At 40.6% G+C, this 19,675-nt stretch overlaps 1 protein-coding gene across 2 annotated transcripts in view; it reads left to right on the top strand.

Annotated features, from left to right (window-relative positions):
* Positions 1-927: 927 nt before the first annotated feature.
* Lhfpl1 (LHFPL tetraspan subfamily member 1) overlaps positions 928-19,675 on the top strand; it is a 48,247-nt gene continuing 29,499 nt past the window's right edge. The window contains exons 1-2 of one of the 2 annotated variants that reach the window (XM_021153962.1): positions 928-1,161; positions 8,942-9,336. In XM_021153962.1, the coding sequence (XP_021009621.1) occupies positions 8,955-9,336 (382 nt within the window). In that variant the 5' untranslated portion in view covers positions 928-1,161; positions 8,942-8,954. Of the gene's footprint in view, positions 1,162-8,729; positions 9,337-19,675 lie in introns of both variants that reach the window. The other variant, XM_021153961.1, reaches the window with a different exon arrangement.

Genomic DNA, 19,675 nt, shown 5'->3' with positions numbered 1-19,675 from the left:
CCCGGGGCCGAGCCTCAGACAAGGTTCATTCCTTTTCAGATCACTCTGTTCGTTTTCCAAGTGGAAAAGAGCAGTTCCGGTGCTGTTAGATAAGTTGGGCACTGATGTTTGGCTCTACTCCTATTTCAATAGGTATTACTACCCTTTCAATGTATGGCTTGAGTAAGTTCTTAGGGTTTTGTTTGTTTTCACGATCATCTAGCTAGGTAACTCAGGTTAGCATTGAACTTGTGATCTTCCTGCCTCAGGCTCTGACACACTGGGATTACAGTGGTGTGCCACTACACGTAGTTCTTCATCATTTTGTGTCTATTAATTTTACATATTATTATTCCTGTTTGTGTGAAACCTATGTGAGTGTGAATATGGGCATGTATATGCCAGAACACGTTTATGGGGTTCGGAGCACAACTTTCAAGAATCTGTTCTCTCCTTCTACCATAGGGTCTGAGGATCAAACATGGGTCTTGAGGTTGTGTAGAAAGCCCTTTGATACATGGACATAAATCTCTCCAGTCCTCAGTTGTTTTCTTAAAGGTCAGGTTGTGTTAACATAGAGTCACAAATTTCTCTATCAGAGTATTATTTTCCCCAAAACAATAGATATCAATTTGAGGGAAAATTCTATTCTCTTAGTCTACCACTCTCTGCCCCAGAATGCCTAGTACCTGTGGTAGAGATTATTTGGGTGTTTGGAGAAAAGTTAGGGAGAACCTCTGTTCCACAGCTGCCATTCAGCAAGTGAGGAAGAGCCATAGAGTGGCTACACACACACACACACACACACACACACACACACAGAGAGAGAGAGAGAGAGAGAGAGAGAGAGAGAGAGAGAGAGCGCCAGCCCTTGGCAGCTGGGATGTGGGTGGTGAAAGGGTGAGAGCCCAGTGCTCGCTGAGCTGGTTTCTGCTTCAAGTGCCTGCATGTCAGAGGGTGAGTTTGAAGCCTCCAGCGTAGTTGGAGTTAATTCCCATTAAGCTGGACTCCTCCCCTCTCTCCCAAAGGTAAAGCAAGGTTTTCAGGCATCACTGCAAAGAGCAACTGGGAATCCCATCCCTGTCTGACAAGCTGTGAGAAGTTCTTATTTTCTCTCTCTCTCTCTTCTCAAATCTGAACCAGGCGAAAGGGAACAAGTCAATCAGCCTTCGTGGTTAGAAGGTAAATATGCAGCTTGGGCAAATGCAACTGATGCAGCTGGAAAAGACCCCTGCTTTGCTCTCCCCTTGCTCAGCCCTTCTTGCCTGCTTCCTTTCTCAGGCTTCCTGTCCTTTCATGTCAAAGTGCAGAGAAGTTGGTTTTCTTCCCAAGGGCAGCCTGCTGTATTTTTACTTCCTCATAGTTGGTTGTTTGCCTAGTCTTATGAGGGGATCAGTGCTGGATTCTTATTTCATATTGACAAGGTTTGAAGACCTAAGGGTTAAGAGCAAGCTGTGTTCCCCCAAGGGACTTGGTAACCTGAGGAGAGGAAGGCAGACTTTCCCTGGGAGTAGAGGGAGGGATTTTGTTCTGACTTGTCTATCCAAGTAAAAAACGGATCTGATTTCCCGATGTGGTAGGGCAATGTCTTAGACTCGCTTAAATTGAAATTACAGGACTGAAACAAGAATCAGGTTAAACTAAAGTGCAGATGTTGAGGTCAGTAGGGCTGGAGTTAAATCTTGGCATTCATTTGGTAGCTGTGAGTTCCTACTATGTGCCACATGTGATTTACAAGGAAGCTGAAAGGTGTTAATTATTAATCCATGCTAAGAAAGAACACTTAGCCAAGTGGTTTTATTTTTTGGTGGGAAAGAAAAATAGAAGCCCAGGAGCAACAACTGTTAGAGGGGATTCAAGGAGACAGGATGGCGTGGACAGGGGCTGATTTTCTTCTGAGTAACATCAAGTTATCTCTATTATTCAACAATGCTGTCTTCTTTGCTAGCAACCCTGTTGCTATGGAATTTATACCATGTATGATAGGTTTTACTTGTATTTCATGCCATTGTTTCTAGTTTAGATGAAACAGAAACCCACAGGGTTGAAGTGATTTTCCCCCACCACGCCCCATATTCACACCACTTTAAGGGGAAGACTTCAGGAGTCTGCATCACATTTGACTCCAAAATCTCACTCATTTCCACTAAATGAGTATTCCTGCTTCAGTCCTGAGTTTCCATCAGAAAAATTGCAAATTCTCATGAACTCAAGTTCGGTGAAAGAGAGAGAGAGAGAGAGAGAGAGAGAGAGAGAGAGAGAGAGAGAGAGAGAGAGAGAGAGATATCACAATTTCTACTTTGAAAAAGCATCTAGAGTGATTTACTTTGAAAAAGCATCTAGAGTGATTTTGATGCAGGGGAGTTAGAACTCTTCATTCAGAGACCTTTTTTTTTTCCTGTGCCATGCAGCATCCTAGCTATTTTGAACTGAGTGCGAAACCATTTTACCTGCCTTCTAGTTAGCTGTGGTGGCATTTTATTCTGAGGACCTGGAATAGAAGGTTCACTGCACAGCAATAGCATGGTAGTTATGAACCTAAAGGTGGTGGAAAAATGCATGCCTTTCCAATCATTCATTCCCTTATCGCTAGGCTTTATCCTTATCTTGAAAGAGCAACTGAGGGGCAGCTTAGAATGGCCTGATGGTCTGTGGGAAATTCCCTACACAAACAGACCACCATTGAAGATAGGGCACTGGGATTCTGTGCAGCTAGATTCCTCTCTGTTTGATGAAGCATAGACAGATAAGTGTTCAGGAAGTGGCATTTTAGGATCAGGAGAAGCCCATATAGAATTTAGGGAAGTCACCTGAGTTACATTTTCTTTAAAAAAAAATCTATTTATTTTATGTATGTAAGTACACTATAGCTGTCTTCAGACACACCAGAGGAGGTAATCATATCCCGTTATAGGTGGTTGTGAGCCACCATATGGTTGCTGGGAATTGAACTCTGGACCTCTGGAAGAGCAAGCAGTCAGTGCTCTTAACTGCTGAGCCACCTCTCCAGCCACAAGTTCCTACATTTTCAACCTCGAACATTGGAGAAAGAGAATGGTCTAGTATTTAATGTAGCATTTTTGTTTGTTTGTTTTCTTAGTTTTGTTTGTAAACTCTCCCCTCCTCTGTATAGCTAACTCTGTTATGTAGAGGTGACCCTCTAGGTTTTTGATTAAGTTGACTGAGTGCACTACAAAGGTTCAGGGGCAAGGTTGTATCAAAACAACCGTCTCAAATGTCTAAATTTTTGATTGCTCAGGTGGTTCTTTCTCTGTATCTACTTACTCTCTTGCTTCCTGGATTGAGTCTCGCATTTGCTTGTAATGATCTGTACCTTGGGATGATGAGATCCAGGTAAATAAACAAACTAACCCAACCCATCTGGTTTTGCAAGTCTTACTATGACAGACAAGAAAAGAGAAGGGATGGGTGAGGTGGGAGGCCCAGGAGGCATTTTAGCAGTTTTGAAAACCGAGGTCAAAAATAGTGAGATGTTCTTAGAGTCACAAAGCTACTGGTAGAGAATAAAGCCCATTGAGCAACATCATCTTAAGGGAGAATCAAGCACAGAAGACCTTGGAGCAATTGTTATTGTAGAAGAGGAAAAGCTTCTAAGAATATAAGTGGCACAAGAGGTTGTAGAACAATGATTTGGTTACAGTTTTTTTTTTCAAAGTTATGTTTAAATGAGAAAGGTCTATAATGGGTAAACTGTCTATGCCTGTTACCCAGCCTGATACAAGAGAACTATATCTATTAGACATATATGGCTGTACATCTTGCCCATTTCCTAAGAATATGGCATCACTGAAGAAGAGGTACATACATGTAAAAACTGCCTAGAAGCTGAAGAAAACGACCTGTTCATACTTCTTTACTTACACCAATACCAATAAACCTATTCTTCATACAAACATGTTTGCAGCCATTTTTGCTACAGTACCTACAGCTCAGAGATGCTTTTGTCTGAATCCTGTTGCCCTTGGGAACAGTTTTACTTCCTTCTAACTCAAAATGTGTACAATGGGCTCTAACGGGAATGGACAGATTGGTGTCCTTCTATTACGGCTGGAGAAGAGATGAGTTAGGCACAGGAGTCAGCTTACATCTCCCACTGGGAAAAATGTAAGCACAAAATGATTCTAATTTAATTGATATTAATTGCCCAAGGAAAAAATGGGTAATTGTTGGGAGAGAGAGAGAGAGAGAGAGAGAGAGAGAGAGAGAGAGAGAGAGAGAGAGAGAGAGCAAGAGATCAAGAGAGACAAATGCGGACAGGCACAGACAGATAGAGAACTCAATTTGAGGGATGGAAAATATAAAGGGACACATCACAGCAAATTAAGTGTTCTACCCATCAATGCTTTGGCAATGGAAGTACTATGGTATTGCCTGGATTTTTATAATGCAGTTTATCTGTAAGTGACAGAGAAAGAGAAACAAAGTTGACAGGGCATTAGGATAAAATGAAGAATGCCATTGATTTCGATAGTTATTGAAGTGAGAATAAAGTGACTTAACCAGGTTCTGGGAATGAAGTTGCCCTTGGATTGCTTTAGGAGGCTGTCAGAAAGGGGATTAGTCTATTGCAAGTGATGCAAGTAAAACTGATTGCTAGGTTGTGCTTCCCTGCTCAGCCACTGGGAACATGCACTCATATTCCACATGCTCTGTAGAGTCTCTGTCTATTTGTGGGTAAGCTCAGCCCACTTTTATTAGTTTTCCAGATTAAAAAAAAATAAGCAATGAAACTCCTGCCTGGTAAGTCAAGCACCCATGATTTAGAGAGACATAGACAAAAATATCTATATCTCATCTTTCCAATATTGAATTTCCTGGTCAGTTTTAAGCTCATATCATGGGAGTCATGGAGAGAGTGTATTAGGCAGTTAATCTATGGAAGTGATTCTCAACTTGCTGCCCATTGATGATGTTGGCTTGCAATGACTCTAATTCTAAATAATGGTGACCATCTCAATCCAGGTAGTTTTAGATTTTCTGAATTTGTCACAGAAAATTCCACATTCCAGAAAACCTCCAGTTCTGAGCAGCCTTTGTTCACTCCACTCTTTTTAAATTTAATTTTATTTTTTACTTATTAACTTTATATGCCACTCACTGCTTCTCTCCTGGTCATGTTCCCCCCTCCCCTTCTCTGAGCAGGTGCCCCCTCCCAGGTATTCTCTCACCTTGGTGCTTCTTCTCTCACTGAGGTCAGATAAGACAGCCCAGATAGAAGAACATATCCTACCTTCAGGTAACTGCTTTTGGGATAGCCCCATTCCAGTAGTTTGGAACCCACATGAAGATCAAGCTGCATACCTGCCACATATGTGTGGGGAGGCCTTGGTCCAGCCCATGTATGATCTTTGGCTAGTGGTTCAGTCTCTGAAAGCCCCAAGAGTTCAGGTTAGTAGACTCTGTTGGTCTTCCTGTGGAATGCCTATCCTCTTTGGGGCCAGCAATCCTTCCTCCTATTCTTCCATAAGAGTCCCCAAGCTCCATCCACAGTTTGGCTGTGGGTGTCTGCATCTGTGTGAGTGAGCTACTGGGTGGAGCCTCTCAGAGGACAGCCATGCTAGACTCCTGTCTTCAAGCATAACAGAGAACCATTAATAGTGTCAGGGATTGGTCCTTGCCTGTGGGATGCATCTCATTGTTGGTCCAGTTATTGGTTGGTCATTACCTCAGTTTCTGTTCCATTCCCTCTGCCTGCATTTCTTGCTGACAGGATAAATTTTGGGTTGAAAGTTTTGTGGGTGGGTTGGTGTTTGTGTCACTCCACTGGGAGTCTTGCCTGGCTATAGGAGGCCTCACATCTCTCTTATGGAAATTCAGCTTTAAAGCACTTAATTTAAATTCTAAAAGACAGTGAGTTTTTCTTTAGCTAGATACATTTATATTAACATTTAACGGTCTGCTTGTGGACGTTGTACATCGTGGTGCGCACTAGGCTCCGCACCACGATGTACAACGTCCACAAGCAGCACAGAAAGGCCATTGACTTGTTTGAGTTAATTTTATATCCAGCTACTTCACCAAAGCTATTTATCAGGCTTAGGAGTTCTCTGGTGGAATTTTTAGGGTCACTTATATATGGGTTTTATTTCTTATACCTTGGCTTCAGAATTACACTTTTGAAAGAAAATCAAGGTTGTAATGGTTGGTAGTGTTATACTTCACTTAACAGCCTTGTTTTTCACAGATGAGTTCTGTATTATATCAGAATCTTTTTCTCCCTGTCTATTCTCATACATCTGAGAATGTATGAGAATACATACTGCATAGTCCAGGATGGCCTCAAACTCCCAACTTAACTCTCTTACTCTCTGCAGTCCTGTATGTGTACCAGTATGCTTGGCTTTCTTCCCTTTTTTAATATCATAGTCTGGAACTACTCACTGCTTATACTCTCTTTCTCTGTCTCATATTCTCTGCCATTCATCCTAGTTGTTATGCTAGAACTTTTCATCTTAAGATAATGATGTTGATGGGAGACATTAGTTCAAGTGCAGGGCCTGCATCTGCCTATGCTCTTGTTATACTCTATGTCTTGTGAAATGGGCATTCCTCTTAACTTCTCTGCCTTCCTTGAAATTCTTCCGTCCAATCTGAAATACTTTTGAAAATGTGAATGTGAAACTAAGGAAGCTTTTAATTTTAATAATACAAACTGATATTATAAATTTGGGGTGTGGAGTGGAAGACTACCCAGGAGGAGAAGGTGGTAGTTAGGGGAGTGAGAAATGAGAACTCTTTAATGAATCAATGTGCATCCTTGGGAAAGTCATTTGGCTTACTGACACCCCCCCCCCAGTTTGCTTATTTGTAAATGGAGGGCTACTACTTTTCATACAAACCTAAGAAGATTTCTGAGCACTGCACATGAAAGAATGGGTCCAGAAAATGTTGTGATGATGATGCTGGTAGCTGTTTCCTAGCTTTTGCTTTTTCCCCATCTGGTCTAAGCATCTTCATTAGGAAAGAAGTCCATCATGGGGCACTGACTGTGCTTTTCATATTCTTACAAACGCCAACCTAACAAGCAGATGCATTACCTCATTGTGGTAAAGCATACCCGACTTCTAACAGCAATTACTCAAACCAGTTCCATTCTTTCCCCCACTAGCCTTCAATCCCTCGCCACATCTTTCTTTCATTCTCTCAACTCTCAGGCCAAAAAGCCTCATCCTCGGGAGACCAGATCCTGGTAATTTTTTTCAAACCCTAACATTCCAAAGTAAGCACCTGCAATTTATGATCTCGACTCCTTCCTGCACAAAAACACACAGCATAAAATACATATGTATCAAGAAGGGAATTGTGATGGAGTAAAAACAGAGCATAATACTGGGAAAAAAATAACTAGATTCTGGTGTGTCTTATGTACCTCACTAGCGTTTACTCTTGGGTAAATAACTTCCTTCTCATACTCACATCTGAAAAATGATGGGGGAGGGTAAGCTAGCATTGAGTGGTCCCCACATTCTGGTCTAGTAATCATCAGATCAGGTTTCTGGTTCCGGTGTGTCTGGTTACTGTGACTGGGAAAAAAAAGCACTTCCTGCTTTACTGAGCCAAACTCACCCATATGTAAAGCCAGAAGTCCAAATTAAGTGATTCATGAAAGTTTCTGCCAATCTGGGAGTTTGATGATCTTTTAAAAAGAAGTTCATTAAGCAAACATGAATTGTAACACTACTCTGTGCCAAGCACTATTTGATGATGCTTATAAAATCACTTACAGCTAGATTCTGAGACCTCCAAATACAAGTGATATTTGCTCCTGTTGGTCTCCAGAATTAGCATTATAGTGGTCTCATACAGGTAGTCCCTGACTCTTCCTGTGATATGGGTCCCCAATTTTCAATATCATTACTTATAACTCCAAGCAGTGGTGTGAATCAGAAGTTTCTGAAACATTCTGCCATCTGCTTCCTAGAGACAATTAACAGTGCTTTCATCAAGCTGCAGTGTGCACTCTTGTTGCGTTAGTAGAGAAACTAGCCAGACAGCAATGGCAGGTTAATGTATTGGAAAGGAAGTGGTTGATTTTTGACAGAGGAAATCTGGGAAAGCCATTTGTGAACTGGACTGAGGCTACTAGCCCTGGGAAGCCAGTATGAATCTAAGATTACTTGTTCCAAGGGGAATCTGGAAAGGCCCATGCACATGCATATGTGTGTGTTGTGGTGTGTGTGTGTGTGTGTGTGTGTGTTCCTTTCCAGAGAAAAACTTATTTTGAAATATTTCAGAAGATGAGATGCTTTCTCTGCTGTATCCAGTAAGGGATGTGGATGAATTTTTGGTAGTTAGTTTAGGTGTAAGTGCTGCTGGGGTGTAAGTGCCTCTTGGTCCTTTCATGGGAAGTGACCCAGTGAGGGATATAGGAAACAAAAATAGGCAATGTTTATCCTACCAGTTTCACTTTGGTATTTCTGCAAAAAGTACACACATGGTTGGTCACTCTAAATCAAAAGGAAACATCTTAAACTGCCCTCTTATGTCTTAAATAGGATAAGGGGCAAGTCTATGACTTGTCTTACTCTTACTTTATAAAATAAACTGAGTCACAAAGTCATTCAGCTGGGTCCTCAGGGACTCTTGGGACAGCCTTACTTTCAGACTTCCTTCTCATAACTGGTTCCATGTTATATGTCAAGCATTGTAAGCTAGCTAGCTAGCTGATTAGGTTCCATTTGGGTTGCCATAGCAGTCACTAATTCAATTCTGTGACTTTTCTACTGCAGCCTAGCGACTTAGAAGGAAAGGATGATGGAAAGCAATATCTCACAAAGACCCAAATGACATTTGAGAGAACGATCTCCTCAAGAAGCAAGATCTGTACAGCATACCTGTGAGTCCCAGGACCTGGCAACCTGATGAAAATAGGCCAGTGGAGCCTACATCATAACTTGATTTTTTCTGCTGTGAACCATCTAATCTCTCCATCCTTGCACAGAAACCCCGAGACCATGAGGAACAGCCTTACTATGGTAGGCACCTTCTGGGCCTTCCTGTCCCTAGTTACCGCTGTGGCCAGTTCTACCAGTTACTTCCTTCCTTACTGGCTGTTTGGATCACAGCTTGGAAAGCCAGTATCTTTCAGCACATTCAGGAGATGCAACTACCCTGTGCGGGGAGATGGGCACAATCTGATCATGGTGGAGGAATGTGGGCGCTATGCCAGCTTCACCGCCATACCAAGCCTGGCCTGGCAGATGTGCACGGTGGTGACAGGTGCTGGCTGTGCTCTGTTGCTTCTGGTGGCATTGGCTGCTGTCCTAGGATGCTGTATGGAAGAGCTCATCTCTAGAATGATGGGGCGTTGCATGGGAGCTGCACAGTTTGTAGGAGGTAAGACTGTCCCAGGGATGGAGGAGAATGTGGAGATTTGGGGTGATAGAAATTTGGGGTAATTTGGGAACTATGATATTATGGAAAAATACACTCAACTCTTTTACTCTGTTTGAGTCCAAGGCCATGAATAAGAATTTCCTTGAAATTCACAGAAAAATAAGATAGCAGATAGAATTGATATTAATGAATTTGTCTATTTTTGACACTTAGAGGATGTCCACATAATAATATTGTCTAAAATAGATGTTAATGTAGAAGAGAAATGAACAATGATCAGTAGAGGTGGGTGATGAGATAAAGGAGAGCAGACAACAGACACGAAAATACAGTTGAGTGGGAAGAATACATTCTGGTTCTATAGTGCAGTATAGAGACTGGAGTCAATAGCATTTAATTATCTAAATATATAAACTCAATGAGAAGATCTTGAGTTCTTCTAGATATGTGTCAATTAACAATAAAATAATACCAAACAGAAAACATATTTCATTACATAGTTCAGCTTAGTGCATAGTTACAATCTATGCAATATAACAGTTCTGAATGTAGCGAAGTTAATAAAAATGACTATTATTCATTTTGCCTTCAAATAACAACATAATACCCTAGTATATTACTACCCCCACATAAAGGTGAGGTCTATGAACTTTTCTCATTAGTAATTATCTCAGAGGATAATGATCAGATAAACATATACACAGCTGCTAAAATACCATTTATCCCCACCAATGAAATATACCTCTAATAGTAAGATGCTATTTATTATCTAAACAGACAACACATGACTACTTTTTGGTCTACAGTCAAGGCTAGCCCCATCTGGTAGCCATTAAATAAGTTTACCCAGATTTTTTGTGGCTCTGATCTACCCTATTTTGTGTTTTCCTTTATTTAATGCAGTTGTCCTAGGGTTCAGGTAGCGGGAGGGTGGTCTAAAAAAAGCAAAAGGCAAAGCTGGACAGATTCCAAGAAGGCAATGAGATTAACTTAATTTCAGCCAAGAATAAAAGGTAAGTTTAGATAGGCAAATGTATGTAAACATTTGCACTATTTTGTATGCTTCCATGGGACATTATTAAAAACTGCTGGTAAAACTCACTGCTGAAGCTTGTTGATACAAGTTTTGGACTCCTCATCCACTCCATTCATACTATTTCTATTAGCATCACAGTGTGGTGAGAAAGGCTAGGAGACGTGGATTTCACTTGTTTTATGACATGGACCTATGCAAATGATATGAATTTTTCTATGCTTCATTTCAGCTGAACATATTCCCTGGAAATATGATTCATATCTGCATTTTTGCTTTTCTCTCCAATGTCTGACTGCATTTAGCTGTTCTTGGAGTAAGATTAAAGTAATTGCATCAGTCCATCATTACAATCTTACTCCAAGAACAGCTAAATGCAGTCCTATATCCTCTTTCCCATAAAGGGCATTTGTTATGTCTGGAGAAACTGTAGTTATTAAAATTCAGGAAAAGTGCCACTGAGAAACCCCTTGCTTTCTAGTTCCCTCTTTATTCAGATTTACTGCAAATCTTTCAGATTAGTTGTTATTTTATTTGCACGTATGTCTTAATTTTTCTACTTTTTTTTTTCAGATAAAGATTTCCTAGAGAAAATCTGGTTGATTTCTACAGTAGTATCAACTAGTTACTAATTTCTCATGGAAAGTTCCATGAGTATTACAAACCAGCTGTTGGCTCACTTTTTACCTATATTTGTGGGCACACTGAAGTTAACCCACCATGTCCTTGAGCAGATTTCTTCAGAAAGTAAAACTTGACTGATAAGAGATGTGGTGTTTGCTATCTGTTGGGACAATGGGAACATATGAGACTTGGGTTGTATCATGACAGCATTTCTCTGTGTAGTCCTGTCTGTGGAACTGGATCTGTCAACCAGGCTAGCCTCCAACTCATGGAGACCTGCCTGCCTCTGTCTCTTGAGTGCTGGTATGAAAGGCATACATCATCATGCCCCACTATTTCTAGACTTTTTCATACCTATTATGTCTGAGCACCCATCACTTCTATGTAACAACTTTGCTTCACTTGGATTTCTAAGAGCATCCAGATGAAAGTTAGGAGGCTGGAAGGGGTAGAAAGGGGAGGACAGTAGCAACAGCATCTATAAAACTGCAGTATTAGCAACTTCTCCTCTAAGCCCCCTCCTTCTTTGGAGCCCATTTGAAACTTTTATATTTAAGAATCTCTGTATAAAGCATCTTTGCTGATCTCATCTAAAAGATCTAGAAATTTGAAGGGAAATGTTGAGGCAAGATGTAAAATGATAATGGAGATTTTGACATTTCCAAGCTGTCTGGAATAAAACTTTGCTAAGTGACAGATATTGTTTGAAAAGAAGTAAAAAATGAATCACATTTGGGCCTCAAATGATTCTGTCAACCTATGTTCCCTAAGACACTTGTTCATAGGAATATAGTAACCACATTTACATCTAGGTAAGTGTCTTTAAAATCAAGAGTGAAGTGGTATCTTCAGTAGTCTTAGAAAGGCAAATGATGTTAGACGAAATGTAAAAAGCTTCTACACAGCTAAGAAAACAATCAGTAGATTATCAGAAAGCCTACAGTATGAGAAAAAATTCTTTGTCAGCTCTACTTCAGACAGGGAGGTAATATCTAGACTATACAAAGACCTGAAAAAAGAAACACACATATACACACACAGATAATCTAGCAATCAATAAGATAGGACCAGGCAGTTCTCAAAAGAAGAAACATAAATGGCCAATGAATATTTTAAAGTGGTCAATATCCTTTGCAATCAGTTAATGCAAATTAAAATTGATTTGGGAGTCTATCTCTCCCAGTGACAAAGGCTATCATCAAAAAATACAACAAGAAATTGATGAGAATGTGGGAAGGAGGATAGACTGCTGAATCTACTATGCAAATAAGCTTAGAGGTTTGTTTGTTTGTTTGTTTTTCTCAAAATCTAATAATAAGAAATACCATATGAACTAGCTATACTAGTATTGAGCATACACCTACAGGACTATAGTTCTACTTCAGAGAGTGTACATCCTTGTTTGTTGCTGGACTTTCTTCATGATAGTAAGAAAATAAAATCATTTATATTCCTATCAACAGATGAATTGGCAATGAAAATACCGGTATGTACACACAACAATATTTTACTCGACTGTACTGAAAAAATGAAATACTGAAAATTTGGGAAAAATAAATGTATTATGACTTTACATTAAGTGAGATAGCCCAAATTCAGAAATACAAATGCTGCAAGTTCTCTCAGATGCAGATTCTAGCTTTTAATGTATATATATTCATATGCTCGGGTAAGCGCGCACGCGCGCGCGCGCGCACACACACACACACACACACACACACACGGATGTAGATCATGAAATGAGAAAGAAGATGACAAGAAGAAAAAGAAGAGAAGAAGTGGGAAAGAGGTGCTGAATGATGGAAGGAGGGAGGGCTAGTGAACACATGTGACCTGGACTATCAGAGGTGGAAGGGTACAAGGTTGGGGTACAATACAAGAGAAGAATAGCATACAAAGTTCAACATCAATTATATTTGAAGACACTTTAATGAAACAGAATACCTTGGATGCTAGTTTAAGGAGAAAAAGAGTAAGGATATGTTGTCAGGATTATCCCCAGACAGAGAAATGATATTGCAATAGACTGCTAGACTTTTGCAGTTTCCCTGTTTGTAACTAGCCAGAAAGCAGCCATCCAAACCTCCTTTATGGAGACTGGTGACTGTTAAGGTTGTATTCCATGGGAAAGAATGGTGAGGAGTACTTTGGATTATCAAATTTTCTAGGATTCACTTTGCATTTGATCACTGCCATCTCTTCAGAGTATTTGAGTCAGACCCTGAGAGAAAAAGGCTTCATCAGTGGCAGGAAAGCAACCATGGGCAGTATTTGTAGCTCCATGGATAGTAAACAGACTGACATACAAATAGATAGATAGACAGAAAGATAGATAAATAGATAGATAGGTAGATAGATAGGAAGGTAAAGAGCTGTGGGATTCGATTTGTGCTTCTCGTGCAGTCAGGGGAAATTGATTTTGTTCCCTAAGCCTGACTGCTTCTCAGCAGCTAGTGCATTAACCGAAATACATCAGGGGAGGAGCCAATTTGTTTCAGGTCTGGATTATCTCTGCCAGACCCCAAACCACTGAAGAGATGGAAGATCCATTAAGAAATCCCTCCTCCCCCTGCCTGACTCTTGTTCCATGGTCTGGCAGCTGCCCACAGAGATGAGTGGTGGGAAGTGGGAGAGACAGGAAGAAATAAAGAGCTGCTGGCCTGACTCATACTCAGCAAGGTGACCTGATGGGGCCCCTGGGTCCCATTTGCTCCACCTGCAACTGATCCAGTTGGCCAGGCTAGGGTCCAGAGGGTCTTCCACTGGGGCCTCTGTGCCCTGTTCCAACCAGTGAAGGAAACATCTGGCCAGGAGATTATTTCAACACTGGGGATGCTGAGGTTTTCAACCAGCTGGCTCTCAGTCCCCAAGAAAATGATCATTATTCCCATTCCCCCATGTATATATATGTAAGATGTTTGTGAATTATCTTTTCTCTTCAGTGAGAACTAAACAAAGAGGGAAAAGGTGAGAAGTAAATGTAAGGGACTTCTTGGCAGGCAAAAAAGTGTAAGATGTTGGATCAGGTTACTTGAGGAAAGCCAAGAATCTTTCTAGAACAGAAAATGTATTGGAATCACCTGGAATGCTGAGAAGAACATGAACTCTCCAAGTCTCCAGTTTATTTTTCCATTTTGATATATGCAGCAACAGGTGGAAAGCTGTGTGTTTTTTAAAAAAAATATTCCCAGTGGCTCTGAGGTGGATGGAGTCTTTCCAAAACCCAAAAGCAACTCATTGCCCTGGACACATACTTTTTGTTAAAGGCATAGAATTTAACAGATTAAAACAGTCACCAGTGCATATCTATGTGCTCTGAGCTGAATCAGTGTTGGCACTGAAGGCAGATAACTGAGAAATTGATCTCAGGAATGATATCATCTCTGAAAACTGTTATCTTTCAATACATGTGTACAGTATTCAGTGGCCCAATCAGGGCAATGAAGATTTCCATCATTTCAAATATTTTATCAGTTACTTTGGGTAAAAATGATTCATACCACTACCTTACTTATTTTGAAATGAAACATACAGTTATTACATTTATTGTTAACTTATTACCACACTAGCATACAATAGGGCATCAGAATCTATCTAAATGTAATTCTACAAGTTTGTTCTACACCAATTAAAAGAAAATCACTAACCTATCTTGAAATTATAAATATCTTCTGATGTTTTACCAGATTTTGTGCCATTTATTTTTCCTATGCTGAGAATGTATTTAAAAAGCTGCCTTCTGTTTGTTAAATAATACTTGAGGATGTTTGCCTACTAGTCAGTAGTCACAAGAAAACTGAAGTTTAGGTCCTTAAAGTACCTTTTACACTCTATTATTTTGTCTGACTCCCCCCCCCCCCACACACACACTCTGTGGATGTCAAGGGACAACTTGAAAAACTTGGTTCACTTACCCCTCCCTTCCACCATGTGAGCCCTGAGCATTGAACTCAGGTTGGCAGCTTAGCTTCAAGTGCCTTACCTGTTGCATCATCTGAAGAGTCCACAAATGTTTTCTTCAATTTTCCTTGTTTTCCTTTTTAGAAAGAAATTCTATTGGGTTGATTTGCAGGACAGAGTGTGCACCACACCCATATGAAATACCTATGGTGTTTGTTGATTCACGTAGATTCGTGATTGCTTCAGCTATGACCAGGGCCCTGGTGATCTACTTTACACACACCCTCTCAGGGTGGTTTAGTTTTAAACATATACTACAAGATGTCTCAAACATGTGCAATCCAGAACTACAGTAGTACAGATGATGCCGAAGCATTCTGCATACTGAAATCTCATTCTCAGGTCTCCACTGTAAAAGCTTTAAGCATGATTACAGTACAACCTAAAAGTGTTTAAGGAAATTCTCTCCCTTTTGTTCATAGAATTGTTTCTTTCTGTAACCATTTCTTCCTGAAGATATTTGCTCATTGCTCAAAGGCCAGATCCAATTCAATGCCTCTATGTGAAGATTCATTGAAATTTCACCATCTCTAGCTGATACAAACTATCCTATAGCATTGACAGAGAATATCAGGGCAAATGAATGGGGGAGGAGAAGTAGAAGGACTATATATATATATATATATATATATATATAGTTGTAGAATCATGTTTTCTAGAGTAATGCTTTGCTTGAGGTTGTTGTGAGAGAAATGAGCTGAACAAGTTAATAACTCTGAGCACCAACTTTGTGCTTGTTCAGAGTAGTCCACTCACTGGGCACAGTGGAGCACGCATGTAGTCCCAGTCATTTGGGAGGCTGAGACACGAGGATTGCTTGAGTGCAGGAGTTCTGGGCTGTAGTGCGCTATGCTGATCTGGTGTCTGCTCTAAGTTCAACCTCAATATGGTGACTTTACAGGAGTGGGAGATCACCAGGTTGCCTAAGGAGGGGTGATTCACCCCAGGTTGGAATCAGAGAAGGTCAGAGTAGTCCACTCAAGCCCCATAACTATCTTGATTGGAAAGGCAGGGGACTTGATGATAGTGGTGGAACTTGTAACAACGTGGCTGTTCACTTACAAATGGGGAACAAGGATGAAGCAGTTTTGTAATATTCAGTGAAATGGCTAATAATTGTCAGAAATAAGCATCAGACACCGACCTATTGGGGAATATGTACTGGAATGAGGGTTTTATAGTTGTTGGGCCACAGGAAATAGTTATTCTGGGTGACTAGGGAATCTGAGACAGAAATATAATGTACTTGGAGAGTTTCATGCTGGTTGAGATTTACCACCTAAGAGGGTTTGTTTTGATGTTTCTGTTGCTGTAATGCCTGAAACTGATCAATACAGGTCTCTGTGTAGTCAGTGAAGGGAATTCTAATTACAGTAATACATTTTGTATTAGCAGCTATGTTAGATGGGGAACAGGTGAAGGGACATGAGATGGTGAGATGATGGTCCATTGAAAATTATTTATCTAGAAGGAGAGAGGAGTGATAATCCTACCCTCCAAAAGTCTATTTTTTTTCAAATGAGACTAAGCTGGAACAGACTACTACTACCTCCATGTCTTAGTCAGGGTTTCTATTCCCGCACAATCATCATGACCAAGAAGCATTTGGGGAGGAAAGGGTTAATTCAGCTTACATTTTCCACATTGCTGTTGATCACCAAAGGATGTCAGGACTGGAACTCAAGCAGGTTAGGAAGCAGGAGCTGATGCAGAGGCCATGGAGAGATGTTACTTACTGGCTTGCTTCCCCTGGCTTGCTCAGCCTGCTCTCTTATAGAACCCAAGACTACCAGCCCAGAGATGGTCCCACCCACAAGAGGCCCTGCCCCCTTGATCACTAATTAAGAAAATGCCCCGCAGCTGGATCTCATGGAGGCATTTCCTCAACTGAAGCTCCTTTCTCTGTGGTAACTCCAGCTGTGTCAAGTTGACACATAAAACCAACCAGTACACACCACTACTACTATTTCTTCTCCTTCACCTTATTCTCCTTTTCTTTCTTCTCCTTTTCCCCTTTCTTCTCCTTCCCCTACTTCTCTGTACTGGCTAGTTTTGTGTCAACTTGACACAGCTGGAGTTATCACCGAGAAAGGAGCCTCCCTTGAGGAAATGCCTCCATGAGATCCAGCTGTAAGGCATTTTCTCAATTAGTGATCAAGGGGGGAGGTCCCCTTGTGGGTGGTGCCATCTCTGGGCTGGTAGTCTTGGTTCTATAAGAGAGCAGGCTGAGCAAGCCAGGGAAGACAAGCCAGAAAGGAACATTCCTCCATGGCTCTGAATCAGCTCCTGATTTCTGACCTGCTTGAGTTCCAGTCCTGACTTCCTTGGTGATAAACAGCAGTATGGAAGTGTAAGCTGAATAAACCCTTTCCTCCCCAACTTGCTTCTTGGTCATGATGTTTGTGCAGGAATAGAAACCCTGACTAAGACATCCTCCTTCTCCCTTCTTGCTTCTCTCTTCTTTTTCTACTCTTCCTTGTCCTCCTCATTGTCCTTGTCCTCCCATGATACCAGTACAGGCAGAGATTTCATGGTTAGAAAGGAAATAAAAGTAGGAATTAGCAAGAACAAGCTGTAATAATACAAATCAGAATGACAGCTTACATGTGGAAGGCCTAGGACTTGAAACTAGATCCCCCCCCCCACCCCTGTTATCAGGTAGCCTGCTTTTACAACTATAATTGGTTTTGCTTTGTTTTGTTTTATCTTTGTTTGCTTGTTTGTTTGTTTTTGGTTTTGCTTTGTTTTCATTAGTGTTGCTATCAGAAACAGGTACATCTAAATCACAGGGAGGGTTTTTTTTTTTTTTTCAGTTAAACAGGGAAGGTTTACTGAATGCACACCCCATGACAGAACAACCAGGGCAACAGCTGAAAACTGTATGCTAGACATTTCTTAGGGTAAGCTCCATGAAAAACAACAACAACAACAACAACAACAACAACAACAAAACCCACAAAGAGCTCATGCACAAGGGCTGGAAATGCTGCCCTGACTCAAGCCATTTTAGACTTTAGTTCATATTGACCTTGAATTTGAAAGGTCTTATGTGAAACATATAGATGTGGAAATTCATAAGATTAACAAACCTCGTGACTTATAGAACATAGCAGGGTACATGGTCAGCATAACCCTGCTCTGAGTCAAGATTTTGTTTCATTTTGTTTTATATCCATGACTGGAGTCTTAGTTAGGGTTTTACTGCTATAAACAGAAACAATGACCAAGGCAAGTCTTATAAAAACAACATTTCATTGGGGCTGGATTACAGGTTCAGAGGTTCAGTCCATTATCATCAAGCATGGACGCATCCAGACAGACATGGCACAGGCACAGCTGAGAGTTCTATATTTTCATCGAAAGTGTGCTGGTGGAAAACTGACTTCCAGGCACCTAGGGTGAGAGTTTCAAATCACAGGGAGTTTTAAGAATGCATATTCTTGAGTTGGAGAGATGGCTCAGTGGTTAAGCATACTAACTGCTCTTCCGAAGGTCCTGAGTTCAAATCCCAGCAACCACATGGTGACTCACAACCATCCGTAGTGAGATCTGACACCATCTTCTGGAGTGTCTGAAGACAGCTACATGTGTACTTACATACAATAAATAAATAAATCTTAAAAAATGAATATTCTTGGGCTACAACTAAATACCTTGTGACAAGCCCAAGACTCTGCATATCTTTCTGCTAATAACTATAAAGTTATTTTATATAAAATAGCATGAGAATTACAGCTTTTACTATGATAATTTTCATACATACCCCTATGGCATCTCTCCTCAATTCTATCTTTGGACCCTTCCTTTTCTACATGGCTGTCCATCTACGTTTTGTCCTGTGTATAAACTTTAAAAATTTGGTATCTTAGATGAAGGAAAAAATGTGGCATTTGTCTTTCTGAGTCTGGTTTATTTGGTTTCTCCTAATGACATCTTCTTCATGGCTGAATAAAATCCCATTCTGTGTATATGTGCTATGTTTTCTTTGTCCATTCATCTGTTGATAAACATCTGGACTGGTTCCATAGCGTGGCTACTGTGAATAGTGCTGCAGCTAACCAGGGGTGCATGTATCTCTGTAATGTGCTGACTTAGATTCCTTCATGTGTATAGCCAAATGCACTTTATTATTTTAGCTTATTTTTAAATTTTTCTTTTAAATTATTATGTTAAAATATATGCACTATATATTTTGATCATATACTTCCCCTTGCTCAAATCCCCCTGTATCCTCCCCAACTCCCTACCCACTCAACTTCATATTCTTTCTCTCTCAAATAATCCTGCAAAGCCAAGAAATCACCACACACACATATCAAAAGGAACAAAAAAAGAAACAAGACAAAAATATCAAATGTACATTTTTTTCAACATTTTTAAAAATTAGGTATTTTCTTCATTTACATTTCAAATGCTATCCCAAAAGTCCCCCATACCCTCCCCCACCTCTCCCCTACCCACCCACTCCCACTTCTTGGCCCTGGCGTTCCCCTGTACTGAGGCATATAAAGTTTGCAAGACCAAGAGGCCTCTCTTCCCAATGATGGTCTACTAGGCCATCTTCTGATACATACACAGCTAGAGACACAAGCTCTGGGGGTACTGGTTAGTTCATATTGTTGTTCCACCTATAGGGTGCAGACCCCTTTAGCTCCTTGGTTACTTTCTCTAGCTCCTCCATTGAGGGCCCTGTGTTTCATCCAATAGCTGACTGTGAGCATC

The sequence above is a fragment of the Mus caroli genome, chromosome X, assembly GCF_900094665.2.
Source record: "Mus caroli chromosome X, CAROLI_EIJ_v1.1, whole genome shotgun sequence".
NCBI classification, from domain to species: domain Eukaryota; kingdom Metazoa; phylum Chordata; class Mammalia; order Rodentia; family Muridae; genus Mus; species Mus caroli.
Note: the sequence above shows the minus strand (reverse complement) of the source record. Positions and strands in the feature narration are given on the sequence as shown.